General features: G+C 43.5%; 1 protein-coding gene across 1 annotated transcript in view; it reads left to right on the forward strand.

Moving 5' to 3' along the window:
* Window positions 1-22,964, forward strand: part of cpsf1 (cleavage and polyadenylation specific factor 1) — a 114,467-nt gene that overhangs the window by 9,005 nt on the left and 82,498 nt on the right. The window contains exons 3-7 of the mRNA XM_078536209.1: window positions 4,288-4,315; window positions 9,363-9,496; window positions 14,293-14,373; window positions 15,405-15,556; window positions 17,641-17,787. Of these exons, the coding sequence (XP_078392335.1) occupies window positions 4,288-4,315; window positions 9,363-9,496; window positions 14,293-14,373; window positions 15,405-15,556; window positions 17,641-17,787 (542 nt within the window). The remainder of the gene's footprint in view (window positions 1-4,287; window positions 4,316-9,362; window positions 9,497-14,292; window positions 14,374-15,404; window positions 15,557-17,640; window positions 17,788-22,964) is intronic.

Here is a 22,964-nt window from a genome sequence, read left to right on the forward strand (position 1 = left end):
TACAGGACAGAAAAAGACCCTTTGGCCCATTGAGCCTGCGCTGGTCAAACAAGTACCTAACTATTCTAATCCCATTTTCCAGCATGAGGCCCATAGCCTTGCATGCCATGGCAACGCAATTGCACACCCAAATACTTCTTAAACGTTATGAGGGTTTCTGCCTCTACCACCCTTTCAGGCAGTGAGTTCTAGATTCCCACCACCCTCTGGGTGAAAAAATTCTTCCTCACATCCCCTCTAAACCTTCTGCCCCTTAGTTTAAATCTATGCCCCCTGGTTATTGATCCCTCCACCAAGAGGAAAGTTCCTTCCTGTCTACCCTATCTATGCCCCTCATATTTTTATACACCTCAATCATGTCCCCCCTCAATCTCCTCTGCTCCAGGGAAAATAACCCCAGCCTATCCAATCTCTCCTCATAATTAAAACTCTCCAGCCCAGGCAACAACCTGGTAAACCTCCTCTGCACTCACTCTAGTGCAATCACATCCTTCCTATAATGCGGTTTCCAGAACTGCGCGCAATACTGTGGCCTAATCAGTGTTTTAAACAGTTCCAGCATAACTTCTCTGCTCTTATATTCTATGCCTCGGCTAATAAAGGCAAGTATCCCATATGCCTTCTTGACCACCTTATCTACCTGTCCTGCCACCTTAAGGGACCGGTGGACATGCACACCAAGGTCTCTCTGATCCTTGGTACTTCCCAGGGTCCCACCATTCATTGTGTATTCCTGTGCATTGCTGGTCCTGCCCAAGTGCATCACCTCACACTTATCCAGATTAAATTCCATTTGCCACTGATCAGCCCATCTGACCAGCCCGTTTATATCCTCCTGTAATCTAAGGCTATCCTCCTCACTATTTGCCACCCCACCAATTTTCGTGTCATCTGTGAACTTACTGATCAGCCCTCCTACATTCAAGTCTAAATCGTTTATATATACCACAAATTGCAAGGGACCCAACACCGACCCCCGTGGAGCCCCACTGGACACAGGCATCCAGTCACAAAAACACCCCTCGACCATCACCCTCTGCTTCCTGCCACTCAGCCAATTCTGGATCCAATTTTCCAAATTGCCTTGGATCCCATGGGCTCTTACCTTCATTATTAGTCTCCCATGTGGGACCTTATCAAAAGCTTTGCTGAAGTCCAAATAGACTACGTCAAATGCATTGCCCTCATCTACACACCTGGTCACCTCTTCGAAAAACTCAATCAAATTGGTCAGACATGACCCCTTAACAAAACCATGCTGACTGTCCTTGATTAATCCCTGCCTCTCCAAGTGTAGATTAATTCTGTCCCTCAGAATCGGTTCCAATAGTTTCCCCACCACTGAGGTTAGATTGACTGGCCTGTAGTTCCCTGGTTTATCCCTTCCTCCCTCCTTGAATAACGGTACCACATTGTCTGCTCTCCAGTCCCCTGGCACCTCTCCTGTGGCCAGAGAGGTATTGAAAATTATTGACAGTGCCCCTGCTATCTCCTCCCTTGCCTCACTCAACAGCCTGGGATACATTTCATCCAGGCCTGGAGATTTATCTACTTATAGACCGGTTAAGTGAGTGGGCCAAAACTTGGCAGATGGAATAAATGTGAGGTTATGCACTTTGGCAGGAAGAATAGAGGAGCTGAATATTGGTATAAGTGGAGAAAGATTGCAGAAAGTTGCAGCACAGAGGTATTTGGGGGTCCTCGTGTGTGAATCACAAAAAAACTAACATGCAAGTTCAGGTAATAGGGAAGGGAAATGGAATGCTGGCCTTAATTTCAAAGGGAATGGAGTTTTAAAAAATAGGGAATCTTTCTAAACTATACAAGGCACTAGTTAGACCATACCTAGAATACTTTGAACAGGTTTGGTTCCCTTATCTAAGGAAAGATATATTGGCATTGGAGGCAGTCCAGAGAAGGTTCACAAGGTTGATCCTGGGTATGGAGGGATTTTTTTATGGGGAGAGGTTGAGTAGGTTGGGCCTGTATTCATTGGAGTTTAGAAGATTGAGAGGCGACCTTATTGAAACATATAAGATTCTTAGAGGACTTTACAGGGTAGATGCTGAGAGGTTGTTACCCCTTGTGGGAGAGTCTTGGACCAGAGGGCATCATCTCAGAGTAAGCGGTCGCCCGTTTAAGACAGAGATGAGGAGCAATTTCTCTCAGAGGATAGGGCATCTGTGGAATTCTTTACTGCAGAGGGCTGTAGAAGCTGGGTTGTTGAGTATATTCAAGGCTGAGATAGATAAATTTTTAATCAGTAAGGGAATCAAGGGTTATGGGGAAAAGGCAGGAAAGTGGAGTTGAGGATTATCAGATCAGCCATGATCTCATTGAATGGTGGAGCAGACTCGATGGGCCGAATGGCCTACTTCTGCTCCTACGTCTTATGGCCTTATGGATCCCTACCTCTTTGGACAAGGGCAGCAGATGCATGGGAAGACACCACATGCAAGTTCCCCTCCAAGCCACACACCATCCTGACTTGGAAATATATCTCCGTTCCTTCACAGTCACTGGGTCAAAATCCTGGAACTCCCTTCCTAAAAGCACAGTTGGTGTACCTACAATGCATGGACTCCAGTGCTTCAAGAAGGCACCTTCTCAGTGGCATTTAGGGGTGGGCAATAAACAAATGGTGGGCTTGTCCGTGACACCCACATCCAATGAATGAATATATTTTTAAAATTACACTATTGATGTGTGGTTCATAGATGCTGGAGAGCCTTTGGGAAGTCTGAAGGTGAACTACTCCAGAATTTCCAGCACCTGACCTCTTGTTGCCAAGGCAGATCCAGTTAAGTTTCTTGTCTGGTTAACCACCAAGATATTGATGACGGGCATTCAGTGATGGCAATGCCTTTGAAAGGGATGGTTAGATTCTCTTTTGTTGGGGATGGCCATTGTCTGGTACTTGTGTGACATGAATGTTACTCACCATTTAGCACCCCAAGCCTAATATTGTACAGGCCTTGCTGCATGCGGCAGGGACTGTGCCTTTACCTGAGGAATTGTGAAAGGTACTGAACACTGCAATCATAAGAGAACTTCCCTAGGAGAAGTAGTTGATGAAGCAGCTGAAGATGGTTGGATCTAGGAAATTACTCTGAGGAAAAGTCTGAGGTGATGCCCTGGGCTGAGATGACTGCCTCCCAAAACCACTATCATCTTCCTTTGCGCCAGGTATGATTGAAGCCAACGGAGCATTTTCCTCTTCATTCACATTGACTTCAATTTTGCTAGGGCTCCTGGATATACACTTGGTCAAATGCTGCCTTGATGTCAAGGACAGCCACTCTCATTTTACCTCTGGAATTCGGCTCTTTTGTTCATGTTTGGGCCAAGGTTGAATGAAATTAGGAGCCGAATGGGAGCATCGGTGAGCAAATGATTGCTGTTTAAGTGCTGTTCGATAGCACTATCAGTGACACCTTTCATCACTTTGCTAAATGAGAGTAGACTGATGGGGTGGTCATTGGCCAGATTAGATTTGTCTAGGTTTTTGTGAACAGGATATACTTAGGCTATTTCCTACTTATGCCAGATAGATGTCAGTGTTGTAGCTGTAGTGGAACAGCTTGGTTAGTGGCATGGCTAGTTCTGGAGCACAAGTCTTCAGTAGTTGCAGCCAGGACGTTGATAGAAGCCATGATGGGGAGCCGTGGCTGTTTTTCCTGCCTAACTTCTGGGCGCTGAGGTCAGTCACAAGTGGCAGCTCTTTAAACAGTACACGGAAAGTTCTGATAAGTCATTGACCTGAAACATTAACTGTTTCTCTCTCCATAGATCGGGGAGGCAATGGCATAGTGGTATTGTCGCTGGACTAGTAATCCAGAGACCCAGGCCGATGCTCTGAAAAGCCAGGTTGGAATACCACCATTGCAGATGGTAGAATTTAAATTCAATTTAAAAAAAAAAAAATCTGGAATTAAAAGTCTAATGATGACCATAAAACCATTGTCGATTGCCGTAAAAACCCATCTGGTTCACTAATGTCCTTTAGGGAAGGAAATCTGCCATCCTTACCTGGACTGGCCTACATGTGACTCCAGACCCACAGCAATGTGGTTGACTCTTAAATGCCCTCTGAATAAGGGCAATTAGGGATGGGCAATAAATGCTGGCCTAGCCAGCAACACCCACATCCCATGAATGAATAAAAATAAAATGCTGCCACATCTGCTGGGTACTTCCAACACTTGGTTTTGTTTCAGACTTCTGGCTTCCGCAGTATTTTGCTTCTGGTTTAGTCATTAAAACTAACTGTTTCTTTTATACTTGCAGAGCACAGTGAAAGGAGACAAGTCTTCAGGTAACACTGCACTTTTTTACATACGGGTATTTAACAGTTATTCGGTACTTTAGATATGGGTGGGTAGTTGCAGAAAATAATTGTCAGCCGTGTCTCAGTAGGTTACGGGGATAAGGCAGGGGAGTGTGACTAGGTGGAACGCTTGTTCAAAGAGCCAGTACAGATTCAATGGGCTGAATGGCTGCCTCCTGCATCGTAACGATACTGTGACACTGGGTAGCACTCCTGCGTCTGAGTCGGAACGTTGAGTTCAAAGCTCATCCCAGAGACTGAGCAGAAAATCTCGTCTGACATCCTAGTACAGTATTAGGGGAGTACTCTACTGTCAGATGAAACAGTTTATTAAACTGAGTTCCCACCAGGTAGCTGTAAAGGTCCCATGGCTATCATGGAAAGAAGAACATGGGAGTTCTTCCTGGTGCCCTGGGCCAATATACTGCTCCCTGGTGCCATCAATCAACATTAATAAAATAAACGGTTGTTTGGTAGTGCAGAACTTGAATATTTCTAAAAAGAAAGACATGTTGCTGACATTTTTTATACACCCATCAGGGCAAACTCAAGAATTCCAAATTTCAGATAATCTCAAGAATTTATACTATAGGAGAAAAGGGTGCTAATTGGTTGTCTAGTCGACTCTGATTAATGAAATAGATAATCTCGTCATTTATCCTATTGCTGGGGAGGACCACTATCCGCGGTTAACTAAAGAATTTAAGCAAAGCATCAAATGTAAAGAAGAAGCATAGAACTGCAAAGATGAATGGCAGGACAGATGATTGGCCAGAATATAAAGAACGGCAGAGAATGACTAAAAGATTAATTAGGAGAAATAAGTTAGAGTATGTGGGGAAGCTAGCTAGAAATGTAAAAACGGATAGCAAGAGTTTCTACAGGTATTTTAAAAAGGGAAAAAGAGTAAGTAAAGTGAGTGTTGGTCTTCCAGAGAGCGACAATGGGGAGTTAATAGTAGATAATAAGGAAATGGCAGATGAAATGAACAAATATTTTGCTTCAATGTTTACTATAGAGGATACAAAAAACATTCCAGTAATAGCTGTAAGTCAGGAGGTGAAAGGGAGAGAGGGACTTGGCGAAATTGCAATAACGAGGGAAGTGATACTGAGCAAACTGATGGAGCTGCGGGCTGACAAGTCTTTGGGTCATGATGGACTACAGCCTAGGGTTTTAAAAGAGGTGGCTAATGAGGTGGTAAATGTGCTGGTGTTAATTTTCCAAAATTCACTAGATTCTGAAAAGGCTCCATCAGACTGGAAAGTAGCAAATATTCAAGAAGGGAGGGAGGCAGAAAACAGGAAACTATAGGCCAGTTAGCTTGACGTCTGTCATGGAGAAATTGTTAGAATCGATCATTAAGGAGGGTACAGCTGGACAGTTTTAAAAAAAACTCAAGGTAATCGGGAAGAGTCAGCATGGTTTTGTGAAAATCATGTTTAATCAATTTATTGAAGTTTTGTTTTGAAGGAGTAACATGAGCTGTGGATAAAGGGGAGCCTGTAGACACACTGTACTTGGATCTCCAAAAGGCATTTAATAAGGTGCCACATCAAAGGTTATTGCAGAAATTAAAACCCCTAGTGTAGCAGGTAATGTATTAGTATAGATAGAAGTTTGGCTGACTGGAAGAAAACAGAGTATGCAAAAATGGGCCTTTTTCTGATTGGCAGAATGTGATGAATGGAGTCCCACAGGTCCTGCAAGCAGAATTTAGGGAGCTAGGAAACAGATTAAAAAGCAGGAACTCAAGGGTAGTAATCTCTGGATTACTTCCAGTGCCACACGCTAGTGACTATAGAAATAGGAGGTTAGTCCAGATGAATGCGTGGCTGGAGAGATGGTGCAGGAGGGAGGGTTTTAGATTTCTTGGGACCGTTTCTGAGGGCGGTGGGACCTGTACAAGGCAAACAGGTTACACCTGAACCGGAATGGGACCAACATCCTTGCGGGGAGGTTTGCTGGTGCTGTTGGTGGGGGTCGGGGGGGGGGGAGGTTTAAAATAACTTGGCGGGGGATGGGATCCTGAGAGGAGGTTCAGCAGGGGGAGATGCACAGCCAAAATTAGAAGAGAGGGCAAGTGGGTCTGGAAGGCATAGAAATTATAAGCCAGTTAAGGCACAAGGGAGTTTGGCAAGGTTGGATGGTCTTTATTTTAATGCAAGGAGTATGACGAATAAGGCAGATGAGTTGAGGGCCCTCCCCCTTTAGAATGCCCTGCAGCAGTTCAGTGACGTCTCCCTGGTGCCAGGGTCAAGGATAACATACCATCCTGGAGTCATGTCTATAGCCGCAGAAATGCCTGTCTGTTCCCCTTACTATCGAGTCTCCTACCACTATTGCTCTTCCCCTCTTCTTCCCCCTCCCCCCGCCGTGCAGCTGAGCCACTCACAGTGCCATGAGCGTGGCTGCACTCCCCAGAGGAACCGTCACTCTCACTGTTTTCCAACTCAGAAAAACAGTTCTCGAGTGAGATGCACCCTGGGGATTTCCTGACTACCTGCCTGATACCTTTCTTCTAACTGATGGTCGCCCATTCCCTCTCTGTCTGTACTTCCGTAAGCTGTGGGTGACCACACTAAAAACGTGCTATCTACGAAACTCTCAGCCTCGCGGATGCACCTCAGTGCCTCCAGCTGCCTCTCAAGCTCCGAAACTCGGAGCTCAAGTAGCTGCAGCTGGTGGCACTTACTACACACGTGGTCGGTCAGAGCGCAAGGAGCGTCTAGGACTTCCCATATGTTGCAGGTGGTACATAACTCGGGATTGAGCTGCCCTGCCATGTTTCTAGTCAAAAAGAAACCCCTTACTTTAAGTTAAATACAGTAAAAAAAAGGTTAAATTATTTATGTACTTTAAATAAAAACTAGAACTCTTACCTTTCCTTGGCTTAATCTGTTTTAAACTGGAGAAAAACACTTATCCACTACTCACCAGCAGCTCTCACCTTTGTGCTGACGTCACTTTTTGAAGCTTCCCCACATTCGTGCTGGTTCTGATCTCTCCGCCGCTCTCGCGCTGTCTCGTGATGTCACTCTTGTTTTTTTTTTGAAAAATATACTTTATTCATAAAACATTTCTAAAGCGCCATCACAAAAAGTGCAATCAGATTCAACTTTTACACATGGATCACGAGGTGCTTCAATGCAATCAATGAATATTACAGTCATTTCAATATGGTCATTACAGACAGTTAAACAGTGCGATAGTATTGGAGTTATCAACATACATCATGTTGCACTATGAGGTGCTTCAATACAATTATAATACAATTAGTATTCAATGCAGACGTTCATTGTGAGCCGTACATCCTGAGGGGTCTATGTCACTCTTGTTATTTTCAACAAGAACTGACTGCAGGACACTTCCCAGACTGCTTCACCGCAATGCTGATTGCTGGATACTCTTCCCAGACTGCTTCACAGCGATGCTGACTGCTGGATACTCTTCCCAGACTGCTTCACAGCGATGCTGACTGCTGGATACTCTTCCCAGACTGCTTCACAGCGATGCTGACTGCTGGACACTCTTCCCAGACTGCTGCACCGCGATGTTGACTGCTGGACACTCTTCCCAGACTGCTTCATTGCGATGCTGACTGCTGGACACTCTTCCCAGACTGCTTCACCGCGATGTTGACTGCTGGACACTCTTCCCAGACTGCTTCACAGCGATGCTGACTGCTGGACACTCTTCCCAGACTGCTTCACCGCGATGTTGACTGCTGGACACTCTTCCCAGACTGCTTCATTGCGATGCTGACTGCTGGATACTCTTCCCAGACTGCTTCACAGCGATGCTGACTGCTGGACACTCTTCCCAGACTGCTGCACCGCGATGTTGACTGCTGGACACTCTTTCCAGACTGCTTCATTGCGATGCTGACTGCTGGACACTCTTCCCAGACTGCTTCACCGCGATGCTGACTGCTGGACACTCTTCCCAGACTGCTTCACAGCGATGCTGACTGCTGGACACTCTTCCCAGACTGCTTCACCGCGATGTTGACTGCTGGACACTCTTCCCAGACTGCTTCATTGCGATGCTGACTGCTGGACACTCTTCCCAGACTGCATCATCGCGATGCTGACTGCTGGACACTTTTCCCTAGGGTTGTGTGAGGCATCACTGAAATGCAAGTTCTTTTCTTCCACCTCTTTATTTCCTGAGCATTTTTCGTAAAGTCGCCTTTGGATCAACTGCTTAATGTGAGTTAATGGCAGTATCTGTTTCTAAGTGTTGACTGACATATACATATAGGGGCAAATTGTATGCTCTAAAACTTTACTTACTTTTCTGTACATGATGCGGGTGTGTTACCTCACGTATATCATCCTGGAAATAAGTGAGAACAGTTTAACAGGGGATTTTCTCTGTATTTCTGAAACATTCAAGTTTTAAAAAATGGGAAATATGATATATACAGATATAAGATATGCAGTCTTTGACTGGTTGAAAAAAATAAAAAACAGTGAAGCGAGTTCTGGCCTCCACTGGGCAGAATTTAATGGCTACAAAATCTCCCAACTACGGAGGAGAAAAAAATGACCTGGGGTTCTCACTCCTGATCACTGTTCTGTGAGTACTCGTGGTGGAAAGGCCAACTCTGGATAAAGAGAGATGACTGCGAAATTCAACTGTGCTGCTCCTTTGGTGCCTACACTCATTTAAGCTCATGAATAGCGTCACCTTGTGCAAGATTAAAGGCGGAGAGATTTGAACCATACCCTTTACTGCTATCTTCTGTACCTCCATGGACCTGCAATTTGAAAAAAGTTAATATTCTTGTAACTTCTACTTTGCCGGTGAATTACAGCGAGAAATTCAAACTAAGACAGTTAAAAATGTTAATATGACTTGTCAGAAGTTTGAGACCCCTCTGAGCACTGTGTGGAGTACATTGCTGCACATGTTTAAACTTTGCAGTGAGAGATGAATAGTTTGTTGCCTTACATCAGTATGAATAAATTACAGAAGGGATCAGGTTTGTATTTTTATTGCTGAATGCCTGTCTCCTGTTTTTTTTTTGTAGAGGTTAAAGGTCGGAAAGAAAAGCTGGAGCAGATGGCATCTTTTTCACTCTTTGGAAATGTCATGTCCATAGCTAGTGTACAACTGGCAGGTTCCAAGCGGGATGCACTCCTCCTCAGCTTCAAAGATGCCAAAGTAAGCTGACAAGAACACAAGTGTGCATTTGTTTGTGTGTGCGAGCGTGTGTTTGTGTGTGTGTGTTCTCTCATGTTTAGAAGTTTGATGGGTGATCTAACTCTGGTGTTTAAGGTGTTAAAAGAATTCAATGGGTAGCTAGAAAGAAACTATGTCCTCTCTATGTGCAGAATTCCAAAATAAGGGGGCATGATGTTAAAATTAGAGCCAGTCCGTTCAGGAGTAACATTAGAAAGCACTTTTTTCACACAAAAGGTGGTGGAAATCTGGAACTCCCCTAAAAGGCTGTGGAGCAATTGAAATTTTCAAGACTGAGATTGAAGGATTTTTGTTGAGTAAGGGTATTCAGAAATATTGATCACTGGTGGATAAATGGAGATGATATACAAATCAGCTCCTCTTGTTCCTGTGAGTTCCCAAGCCCTGATAATCCAGTACTTAAATGCAGGTGGTTCAGTCCTATTTTGTGCTTGTATCTCTTGTTGGCTGGTGGGGTTTTTTTTGAAAGTTGAGTCTGGAGGTTTCAGGAGTGTAGTTGTTGGTGCTGTTCCCTTGCAAGCAGATACTTTCTAAATTGAAAATCAGCTCGTATTGACAGTGTGAGTTCTAACCACAGTTTAGGTTTGGATTTAGGCTTTATATCAGGCCCCCAAGACTCCATGGTATGCATGAATGGAGCCATTTGGAAGTTAGGTTCCAGTCCTTTGTTGGATCCAGAGCTACAGAGTGGGTGGAACACTCCCAGAAATACACGTCCTAGACAATGAATATATCCTACTCTACACAGCTCCGTATGACATTCAGATTATTTTGTCTTCCATTAATAGTGTGGACAGAGAGTACAAATCTTAAGAGTAAACCCTAAGGCCAGACATTACGAAACTAATAGAAGGACAAAATTAAGGGCTCTGTTTCTAAATGCACGTAGCATTCAAAACAAAACAGATGAACTGATAGTGCAAAAAGAAATAAATAAGTACAACCTGATAGCCATTACAGAGACATGACTGCAGGATGACATAGATTGGGACCTGAACGTTGGAGGGTATGTGACACTTAGGAATGACAGGAAGCTAAGAAAAGGTGGAGGGGTTGCTCTGTTAACTAATGATGATATTAGCGCATTAGAGATGGATAACCTAAGTTCAGGAAACCAGAATGTAGAAGCGGTTTGGGTTGAGATGAGAAACAGTAAAGGTGAAAAGTCACATGTGGCAGTGGTGTACAGGCCCCCTAATTGTAACTACACAGTAGGACAGAGTATAAAGGAAGAAATAATGGGAGCTTGTCAAAAAAGTACAGCGATAATCATGGGGGATTTTAATCTACAGATAGACTGGAAAAATCAGATGGGCAAAGGTAGCTTAGATGAGGGATTCATAGTATTTTTTTGGGATGGTTTCTTGGAGCAGCATGTTCTGGAGCCAGTCAGAGAGCAGGCTATACTAGACCTGGTACTGTGCAACGAGATGGGATTAATTGATAACCTCATAGTGAAAGCACCCCTAGTGAGCAGCAATCATAATATGATTGAATTTTTACTTTTATTTTGAAGGAGAGACGAGTGTGTCCAAGACTAGTATTTTATACTTAAATAAGGACAATCATGTGAGGGCATGAAAGCAGAGCTAGCTAAAGTGAATTGGCAAATGAAGTTATGATAGGTCCATAGAGATGCAGTGGCAGACTGTTAAAGGGATACTTCAGAATGCACAGAATATATACATTCCAATGAGAGAGAACTTCCAAGGGGAGATCCATGGTTAACTAAAAATGTTAAAAGGACAGTATCAAACTTAAAGAAAACTTAAAATTGTGGCGGGTCAGAAGACTGGACAGAATTTTAAAACAGCAAATAAAACAGCAGATTATTAAGGAAGGAAAAATCAGAGTATGAAAGAAAGCTAGCTGGAAATATAAAGGCGAATAGCAACGGTTTCTGTAGGTATTTAAATAAGGAAAGAGCTAACAAAGTGACCCTTGGTCTGATAGAAAGTGAGCCTGGGGAATTAATGGAAAGTAAGGAGAGGGCAGATGAATTGAACAAGTATTTTGCATCGGTTTTCACTATAGAGATTACGGGTAACATCCCAGAAAAAGCTGTAAATCAAGAAATGGAAAGGAAGGAGGAACTCAGGAAAATTACAATCACCAGAAAAGTGACATTGAGCAAATTGTTGGGTCCTGATGGATTTCATCCTAAGGTCTTGAAAGAAGGGACTAGAGAAATAGTTGATGTGTTGGTTCTCCTAGGGTTGGGAAGGTCCCATTAGATTGGAAAATAGCAAACGTAACTCCTTTATTCAAAAAGGGAGGGAGACAGAAAGTAGGAAACTACAGGCCAGTTAGCTTAACATCTGTCTTAGGGCAAATGGTAGAAGCTATTATTAAAGATGTTTTAGCAGGGCACTTGGAAAGGTTTATGGGAATCAGGCAGAGTCAACATGGTGATAAAAGCAAAGTACTGCGAATGTTGGAAATCTGAAATATGACCAGAAAATACCGGAAAAACTCAGCAGGTCTGCCAGCATCTGTGGAGAAAGAAACAGTTAACGTTTCGAGTCCGTATGAGTGGTAGCCGTTGGGGGAGAAAGGAAGAGACTAAAACGTTTTTAAAAATAAATTAATTAAAAAAAAATTGGATTAAAAAAGACGTAAAGGTGGAGGAGAGAGTTCGTGGCCTGAAGTTGTTGAACTCAATGAGTCCGGAAGGCTGTAAAGTGCGTAATTGGAAGATGAGGTGCTGTTCCTCCAGTTTGCGTTGGGCTTCACTGGAATGTTCCAGCAGGCCAAGGACGGACATGTGGGCATGAGAGCAGGATGGTGTGTTGAAATGGTCAGCGACAGGGAGGTCTGGGTCATGCTTGCGGACTGAGCGAAGATGTTCCACAAAGCGGTCACCCAGCTTGCACTTGGTCTTCCCATTGCATTGGGAGCAGCGAATACAGTAAACAGATTGAAGGAGGTGCAAGTGAAGCGCTGCTTCACCTGAAAGGAGTGTTTGGGGCCTTGGGCGGTGAGGAGAGAGGAGGTAAAGGGGCAGATGTTACACCTTCTGCGATTGCATGGGAAGGGGATGAGGAGTCGAGGGTGATGGAGGAGTGGACCAGGGTGTCACGGGGGAATGGTCTCTACTGAATGCTGACAGAGGGATGAGGGGAAGATGTGTATGGTGTTGGTATCATGCTGGAGTGGTGGAGGATGATCCTCTGAATGCTGGTGGGCTGAAAGATGAGGACAAGGGGGACCCTGTCATGGTTCTGGGAGGAAAGGTGAGGGCAGAGGTGCAGGAGATGGGTCAGACAGATTGAAGACCCTGTCAACCACAGTGGGAGGAACCCTCAGTTAGGGAAAAATGAAGACTTGTCAGAAGTGCCGATTTGGAAGGTAGCATCATCTGAACAGATGCGACGGAGGCGAAGGAACTGGAAGAATGGGATGGAGCCCTTGCAGGAAGCAGCGTGGTTTTGTGAAAGGGAAATCATGCTTCACTAATTTATTGGAGTTCTTTGAAGTAGTCACATGTGCTGTGGTTAAAGGGGAACCGGTGGATGTGCTGTACTTAGATTTCCAGAAGGCATTTGATAAAATGCCACATCAAAGGTTGTTGCAGAAAATAAAAGCTCATGGTGTAGGGGGCAATATATTGGAATGGATAGAAAATTGGCTACCTAACAGGAAGCAGAGGGTAGCCATAAATGGGTCTTTTTCTGGGTGGCGGGATGTAACAAGTGGTGTGCCACAGGGATCAGTGCTGGGGCCTCAACTTCTAACAATTTATATAAATAACTTGGATGAAGGGACAGATGGTATGGTTGCTAAATTTGCTGATGACACAAAGATAGATAGGAAAGTAAGGAGGCTACAGAGTGGCACAGATATGTTAAGTGAGTGGGCAAAGACCTGGCAAATGGACTATAATGTGGAAAATGTGAAATTATTCATTTTGGCAGGAAAAATAAAAAGAAGCATATTATCTAAATGGTGAGAGATTGAAAAGCTCTGAGATTTGGAAGGATCTGGGTATCCTGGTGCATAAATCACAAAAGGCAGGTACCGCAGGTAATTCGGAAGGCCAGTGGAATGTTATCATTTATTGTGAGGGGAATTGAATACAAAAGTAGGGAGGTTATGCTTCAGTTATACAGGGCAATGGTGAGACCACACCTGGAGTACTGTGTACAGTATTGGTCTCCTTATTTAGGAAAGATATAAATGCGTTAGAAGCAGTTCAGAGAAGGTTTACTAGGCCATTATCTTATGAGGAAAGGTTGGACAGGTTAGGCTTGTATCCACTGGAATTCAGAAGAATAAGAGGTGACTTGAATGAAACCTTTAAGATTCTGAGTGTTCTTGACTGGATCTTGAGTGGATGTGGAGAGGGTGTTTCCTCTTGTGGGAGAATCTAGAACTAGGGGGTCACTGTTTAAAAATAAGGGGGGCATCACTTAAGACAGAGATGAGGAGAATTTTTTTCTGAGGGTAGTGAGTCTTTGGAACTCTCTTCCTCAAAGGGCGGTGGAAGCAGGGTCTTTGAATATTTTTAAGACCGAGCTAGATAGATTCTTGATTAACAAGGGGGTGAAAGGTTATCGGGGGTAGGCAGGAACGTGGGGTTGAGGTTACATCAGATCAGCCACGACCTTATTGAATAGCGGAGCAGGCTTGAAGGGCTGAGTGGCCAATTCTTGCTCCCATGTTTGTATGTAGTATGCAAAGATCTATTTACTTAATGCCCTGGTGCTGGAGGATCCCTGTTTATTTTAAACACGTCTGTTTTTTTTTCCTTTTTCAAGCTGTCTGTGGTTGAGTATGACCCTGGAACCCATGACCTGAAAACGCTCTCACTGCATTATTTTGAGGAGCCCGAGCTGAAGGTAGGATCTCAGTGGCACATGTATCTAAGTGCTTATGACATGTACGTGTGAGACACAGCAGAACGAGACCTTTAAGAGCTTGGCCTCATTGTGTTTTCTTTCTTTGCTGCGGATTTTCATTTCTCTTTACCTTTTTTCATTTAGAAAGTTATTAAAGTGCTAAACTGCTTAGAGCAAGGCACCACTAAAGATGTTGGATGTACGTTTGAATGCAAATCAAGGGGTAGTGCTTAAGTAAGCAGGGAATCTGTAGATTGAGGGAGGAAAGGAATTCCACAACTCTCGATACCCTGGAAACGGAGAGAATAGTCCAGCCAGTCTTGATTTCAACACTGGAGAGTCAATAAGCAAAGAATTAGCATGCAAAATCTAATTGAGGCATTTAGATGATTTAAAAGATTCAATGGGATAGATAAAGAGAAACTATTCCTTCGGGGGGGAGATCAAAATAAGAGATCATAACCTAACTGAGCTAAGCAGTTCAGAGGTGATGTCAGAAAGCACTTGTTCGCACAAAAGGTAGTGGAAATCTGGAACTCACTCCCTGAAAAACTGTTGAGGCTGGAGGTCAGTTCATGATGTCAAAACCGGGATTGATAGATTTTATTGCACAGAATATATTTCGTAGGGACAGGCCATTTGGGCCCAAATGGTCAATGCTATTGTTTATACTTCACACAAGCTGCCTCCCACTCTGAGTGTTCGAATGTGAAACTTGCTGCCACCTGCAGTGGTTGAGGTGAAAGGATATACTGAAAGAGTTCCATGAAGTAGGGTGTGGGAGGCAGCTTGTGTGAGGTATAAACAATAGCATAGACCATTTGGACCCAAATGGCCTGTTCCTATGAAATATATTCTGTGCAATAAATTTTATCAATCTGGGTTTTGACATCTTGAATTGACCTCCAGCCTCAACATTTTTTCAGGAAGTGAGTTCCAGATTTCTCTGGGTAAAGGAGTTTCTCTTGAATTCCCTGTTGCATTTGAAAAAAATGATTTCCTTATTTTCTGCCTCTGCCTTTTTTTGACAGGATGGTTTTGTGCAAAATGTTCATATACCTCTGGTGCGTGTGGACCCAGATGGACGCTGTGCAGTGATGCTGATCTATGGAACACAGTTGGTGGTCCTGCCTTTCCGAAGGGACACCTTAAGTGATGAACAAGATGGAGTAATGGGGGAGGGGTAAGCTATAATTAAAAAAGAAAAAAAAAATGATTTTCAACTTTCCTTTCTTGGATTGTTCGTGCCCCTATCTCTGCTGAAGACCTTGATATTGACCAGTTGTCCATGAGTACTAGGTCCAAGTGGTTATTTTTTCATTTATTCATTCTGCGGATATACAGTCACTGACAAAGCCAGCTTCTATTGTGGTACTTGTGCTGAGCCACCTTCTTGATGACTAAGTAGTTTCCTAGTTAATAGTCGGTCATATTGCTATTGGTCAAATAAAGGTCAGACCAATAAGGACATCAGTGAACTAGATGGGTTTTTAAAATATTCTGGTATTTAGCTTCCCTGGTGGGATTTGAACTCATGTCTTGGGAACATGAAGAACATAAGAAATAGGAGCAGGAGTAGGCCATTCGACCCATCAAACCTGCCCTGGCATTCAATAAGATCATGGCTGATCTGCTCCAGGCCTCACCTCCTCTTTAGCTGCCAGCTCCTCATAGCCCTTAACTCCCCAATATTTCAAAAATCTATCTACCAGGTCTTTAAATACTTTCAGTGATTCAGCCTCCACAACTCTCTGGGGTAGAGAATCCCAGGCATTCACTACCCTCTGAGAGAAGAAATTCCTTTGTATCTCAGTTTTAAATGAGTGCCCCCTTATTCTGTAACTATGTCCCCTAATTCAAGATTCTCCCACTAGTGGAAACATCTTCTCAGCATCGACCCCACCAAGGCCCCTCAGAATCTTGTACGTTTCAATAAGATCACCCCTCATTCTTCTAAACTTTGATGAATAAAGGCCTAACCTGTTTAGCTGTTCTTGTTAAGTCAACCCCTTTGCCCCAGGAATCAGCCTAGTGAATATCTTTTGAACTGCCTCCAATGGCAGTATACCCCTTCTTAAATATGGGGACCAAAACAGTACATAGTACTTCAGTTGCGGCCTCACCAACACCCTGTACAGTTGTAACAAGACTTCCCCATTTAAACTCCAACCCCCTAGCAATACAGGCCAAAATTCCATTTGCTGCCTTAACTTCTTGCTGCATCTGCATGCTAACTTTTTGTGTTTGATTTAGTCCAGTCCTCCTGATTACTAGTCCAGTAACATAACCACCATGCTACCGTTCCTAGTATTCCCCTCTGGGGTTTTGGACATGAATGATGGCCAGTTTGGCTAAAGGGTGACTATTATCTGTAAATATGCACCGCAGCAAATAGTCAATGCCTTGAGGAAGGCAGGAAAGAAAAAGACAAATTAAACTTCTTAAGAGACAGCTGCGTTCATGTTTGGGTTCTGTGTTTCTAGGATGTGAACATAACTTTTTCAGTGAAATGCAGTGGGTGCTTATTTTTAACGACAAACCCAAAAAAGCATGGCTCATAGTGCGGAAGATTGGCATGATTAGAATGAGTTTAGCAGAGGATGGAGTAGTGATTCAGCAATATCAAACTTGGGATTTAAAAATTTCACTGAAGGAAAGATTGAGGAGGGGAATGGATGTCCCGAGGTTTGAAAGCCTGGTGAAAAAATGGGTTGGTGTATAGCTCTTGGTGTGTTTTATGGTTCAAGGGAAAATGGCTTAAAAACGTCTCTCACCCATTACCTACTGAGTTTGTCACACTCTTTAATGTGTTAAAAATATAAAAAAGAAACGCAGCCATTTGAGGCTGGTTTCTCCCGGGAGTCGGAAATTTATCAGCACTCGCAAAGTTTAATTACCAAAAAAACGATTGACCACTAATGTTCCTCACAGTATCCTTTTGTAGACTGTAATTCAGCCAAAGGGACAGGCTAGGTTTAGCATAGTTTGTAGTAGCAGTGGAATATCACATTGTGCATTATATGGCACAGTACAATTCTCTAAAGCAGCATATTTACTGTGAGGAATGTTTCAGGAGTCCCGCTAGTGTTTTACTGAAATCATGGTGACTGCTGGTGACGAGGTGCTTTTTAAACAAAGGGAGAAATGTAATTTTTTGTAGCAGCAATTATTTAGGTTCAGTTATTGATTTTTATTATTGATTCAGCTATTGATTTTAGATTCAGCTATAGCTGTTTCCATCTGAACGACATGCTCTTTCACCCACAGGCAGAAATCCAGTTTCCTCCCCAGTTACATCATCGATGTTCGAGAGCTGGATGAAAAGTTGCTGAATGTGATTGACATGCAGTTCCTGTATGGCTACTACGAGCCCACATTGCTCATCCTCTTTGAACCTAACCAGACTTGGCCTGGGTATGTATACACTTGGCTTCCCCATAAATAACGACACAAAGCGTTAGCAATGCGCGGTGTGATGAACAACATCTGAAAGAAAGAAACAAGTCAGGTTAATGTTACAGGTGGAGACACTTCATAGTAACCAGCATTAGCTCTGCATTTTTAAGATGCTGACGGACTTAACTGCTGCTGAATTTTATTTCCAGTTGTCAGCGTTTTTTTAAAATTGATCTTTATTGTGTTGTGTGCTTCCTTCCATTTTGTTTTTTTTCCCAAACGATCTCTCCCCAATCCCTCCTGCCAGAGTTACAAAGTTGCGTTTGCATTATCTTATCTGAATCATTCTATTCATCACACTTGCCACTACCCTCGCAGCATGTTCAATGTAATGACAGCAGGGGTGTATTTTTGCTGTTGATGGGTCAGCTACCTCCAGTGTGTTTGTTGTGTTGGATGTGTGACTGCTGAGAAGTTAAACCAACATTTAGTGCAGTGTTCTCTTGGTTATGGGCAAAGGTGAAACAGTTGCTTTCAGTGAAGTTTGTTAACATAAGGCAGTGATAGCGGAATATTCGTCAATGGGGAGGAGTGGGATATCAAAGCCAATTGCTTTTCCCCATCGTCAACACATCAGGGCTATGTCATGTGGAAAGTTTCACTCTCTCAGTTAACTGTTTATTGTTTTAATTCTTTAGCTTGTTTGGGAGGAAGGTGGTTCTCATGTATTTTGAATGAAATCACAAGGTAATTTCGAATAAAGGACGCCATTTGGCCCATCTGCCCATAGGGTAGGCAGTGGCACAGTGGTATTGTCACTGAACTACTATTCCAGACACCCTGGGTAATTCTCTGGGGACCCGGGTTCAAATCCCACCACGGCAGAAGGTGAAATTTGAATTCGGTAAAAACCTGGAATTAAACGTCTGCCATTGCTGATTTTTGTAAAAACCCATCTGGTTCATTAATGCCCTTTAGGGAAGGAAATCTGCTGTCTTTACCTGATCTGGCCTACATGTGACTCCAGACCCACAGCAATGTGGCTGACTCTTAAACAAGAATTAGGGATGGGCAATAAATGCTGGCCTAGCCAGCGAGGCCCACAACCCATGAACGAATTAAAAAATAAACTCCGTTCATTCAGCAGAATCCTACGTTCCCCCAGCTATTTGTTTCTTAAATAAAAACAGAAAATGCTGGAAAGTCAGGCAGCGTCTGTGGAGAGAGAAACAAGAGTTAATGTTTCGAATCCATATGACTCTCCTTCAGAGCATTTTCTTAATTTCAGAGCTTTCACCCCTGCCCCCATCCGCTCACACTACTCTCTTTGGGAGTCTGTTCTGTGTTCATCATTTTTTTGGTTTAAGGTAGACTGGGCCTTGAGCGGTCTTTTTAAGGCAAACTACAGCGCTGAGTTCTTTTTAAAAGATGTTTGCGTAGTATTCAGTCTGCCTTGTTCTGTAAAGTTTTAATGAAGGTCACAGTTCAGCACCAGCAATTAAGTCATGGAAATATAGATACAGATGCAGGTTTTTAATTGGATGAATGACCAGAGGCTGAAAAACTGCTGAGTTGCACACTTGATAGCTGCTCTATTACAATAAAAGCACCGCAGTGGCACAGGCACGGTGTGAAAGAGGAATTACTGGTTGGGGTTGCCCTTCTCAAGGGCAGTGAGGGACGGGCAATAAATGCTGGCCTAGCCAGAGATGCCCACGTCCCATGAATGAATTAAAGAAAAAAGGAAAGTAGAACAGCAAGGAATGGAGATTACAGAATTGGAAATTGTGGGAAGGGGGAACCTAATGAAGAGTGGGGTAGAAAAAGAGATCCTGGAGTTGGAAATTACAGATGATCGTTTTTGGGGACGGCAAGATAGATTCTCAGTATTTTCTATTCCTCAGCTGTGCTGATAGGAGAAAATGCTGTTAAGTCTCATCCCTAGTTTTGTCTACAGGAGATTTTTAAAATCAAGTACCAACTTCCAAACCAACTAGAGTGTTTTACACGCTTGACAGGATAATAATGTTGATGTTTTACTGCAGACCCCTACTGTTGTTTATTGATTACACTTAAATGTTGTGCTACATCAGCAGGCAACGCATTATCACTTTGAGCAATTGCGTTCTTTGATGGATTGGGGAATTACTGAGGATATGCAATCTGAGCTGTCACAGTGACCTGACTGGGAGGGTTTTAACTCATTGTTCTTCATCATAATTCATTGCACTTGCCCAGTCGCAGCACTGAATCCAGAATAATCTTTTTGCACACGTGTAGTCATCAGTTGAGAGAGATTCTGTTAACTTCTGCTCCATAGAATTCATAGAACAGTAGAGCGCAGAAGGAAGCCATTCAGCTCATCAAGTCGGTGCCAGCTCTTTCAAAGAACAATCCAGTTAGTTCCACTCTTTCCCCATGTCTGTGCAATTTTTTCTCAACGTACTTATCCAATCCCTATTGAAGACCCATCCTATCAGGCAGTCCATTCAATTTGTTGCATAAAAATGATTTTCCTCATGCTCTCCCCCGCCCTGGTTTTTCTGCCAGTCACATTATGTCTCTGCCTTCGGGTTTTGGCTCTTCAACCATTGGAAACAGTTTTTCTTTATTTATCTGATTAAAATCCTTAATGATTTAAACACCTCCAACAAATCTCCACTTAGCCCCCTCTGCTTTATGTAAAGCTCTGGGGTCCCAGGTTTGAATCCCACCACGGCAGATCGTGGAATTTGAATTCAATAAAAATCAGGAATTAAAAGTTTGATGACCACAAAGCCACGTAGATTGTTGTAAAAACCCATCTGGTTCACTGATGTCCTTTGGGGAAGGAAATCTGTCATCCTCACCTTGTCTGGCCTACATGTGACTCTAAATCCTCAGTAATATGGTTGACTGTCAAATATCCTCTGAAATGGCCTAGCAAGCCATTCACTTGTATCAAACCACTACAAAGACAATAAAAAGGAATGAAACTGGACGGACCACGGCATCAACCTAGGCACTGCAAACGACAAGGGCAAACCCAGCTCTGTTGACCCTGCAAAGCAGCAGATAGATGGGAACACCACCACCTGGAAGCTCCCCCCCCAAGCCACTCACCATCCCGACTTGGAAATATATTGCAGTTCTTTCACTGTCACTGGGTCAAAATCCTGGAGCTCCCTCCCTAACAGCACTGTGGGTGTACCTACACCACATGGACTGCAGCAGTTCAAGAAAGGCAGCTCACCATCACCTTCTCAGGGCAATTAGGGATGGGCAATAACTGCTGGCCTAGGCAGCGACACCCACATCCTGTAAATGAATAAAAAAAAAAGCCAAGGCAGCTGTGGGAGTTGGTGGGATTATAATGAATATTAGGACAGCCTATCCCTAGAAATGGAAACTGAAGTTGAGAAAGGGAAGGGAAGAGTCACAGGTGGGCCATGTGAAGGTAAGTGAAGGGTGGAAATTGGAAGCAAAGTTGAAAGAAGTTTTCCAATTGATGGCAAAAGCAGGAAATGGCACCGATACAGTCATCGATGCAACCTGAAAAAGAGTTGGGGGAGGGGGTCTGAGTCGGACTGGAACAAAGAATGTTCTACATACCCCACAAAAGGCAGGCATAGTTAGGACCCTGCAGGCACCCGTAGCCACACCTTTTATTTGAAGGAAGTGAGGCGAGTTAAATGAGAAATTGTTCGATGACAGGACGAGTTCAGCCGGGTGCAGAAAGGTGGTGGTGATGAATGGGGATTGGTTGGGCTGCTGTTCAAGGAAGAAGCAGAGAGCCCTCAGACCACCCTGGTGGAGCATAGAATAATACAACACAGAAGAAGGCCATTCGCCCCATTGTGCCTGTGTCAGCTCTTTGAAAAAGCATCCGGTTAATCTGACTTCTCTGCTCTTTCCCAGGCAAGGGGAGAGAGGTATAGAAAGCTTGGACGTCCAGAGTGAAGAGGAGGCGTTAGGGCCAGGAAACTGGAACTTGTTGAAATGATGTAGGACGTACGAGAATCATGAATGTATGTGGGAAGAGACTGGACAAAGAGAGGAAAAAATAGATATGAGATAGGAGGTAAAAGTTCAGTGGAGCAGGAGCAGGCTGAAAAGATGGGTCTACCAGGACAGTCCTGTTTGTGGATTTTGGAAAGGAGGTAAAAGTGGGCTGTTTGGGGCTGCGGCCAATGGGGTAAGAAGCTGTGGAGGGAAAATCTCCACAGGAGATGAGGTCAGTATCAAGTCTCTGCTCTGCTTTGAATTTCATCTGCCATGTGTTCACCCATTCCACCAGCCTGTATATGTCTCCTTGAAGTCTATCACTATCATCCTTCCTGTTTACTACACTTCCGAGATTCATGTCATCTGCCAGTTTCAAAATTATGCCATATACCCCCAAGTAGAGGTCATTAATCTATGTCAAAAACAACAGTGGTCCGAGTACTGAACCTTAGAGAAGCCTAGTGTATACCCCAATCCAGCCTGGATAAACAGCCATTCACAACAACTCGATTTCCTATCCTTGAACCAGTTTTATATCCATGCTGCTACTGCCCTTTTATATCTCATGAGCTTCCTAATGTGCGGTATTTTTTTTTCAAATATCTTTTGAAAACCCATATACACAGCATCAACTGCACTGTCCTGATTGATCCTCATTAAACAAACTCAATCAAGTTAATCAAACAAACTTTATGACAAATCTGTGCTGGCTTTTCTTTATTAGTCCACACTTGTCCAAGTTAAATTTCTCCCAGATGATTATTTCTAAAAGCGTCCCCACCACCGACTGGCCTGTAGTTGGTGAGCTTATCCTTGCACTCTTGTTTTGATCAGGGGTGTAACATTGCAATCCTCCAGTCGATTGGTAACCACCCATATATCTAAAAGAGATTGGAAGATTGTGGCCAGCATCTTCACAATTTCTACCCTCACTTCCCTCATAACCTAGGACCAGGTGACTTATCTACTTTAAGCACTACAGCCTTCCTAGTACATCAGTTGCTTGCTGAGTGTGATTCCTTCTGACTATAGGGAAGGTTTTATATTCCTGTTTCCTTTCTAGTTTCTTCCTTTATCTTAAAAGGTGTTGACTTGGGGGATGAGGGTTTCACAGGTACCGACAGCTCTCCACTAACTTGCTGCATGTTTGACGCAGGCTGTTGTTGGAGAGTAGCACTACCAACCCAATTTCACCTGAACGATAGCTCATT

This window comes from Cetorhinus maximus, chromosome 3 (genome assembly GCF_964194155.1).
Source record: "Cetorhinus maximus chromosome 3, sCetMax3.hap1.1, whole genome shotgun sequence".
Lineage (NCBI taxonomy): Eukaryota > Metazoa > Chordata > Chondrichthyes > Lamniformes > Cetorhinidae > Cetorhinus > Cetorhinus maximus.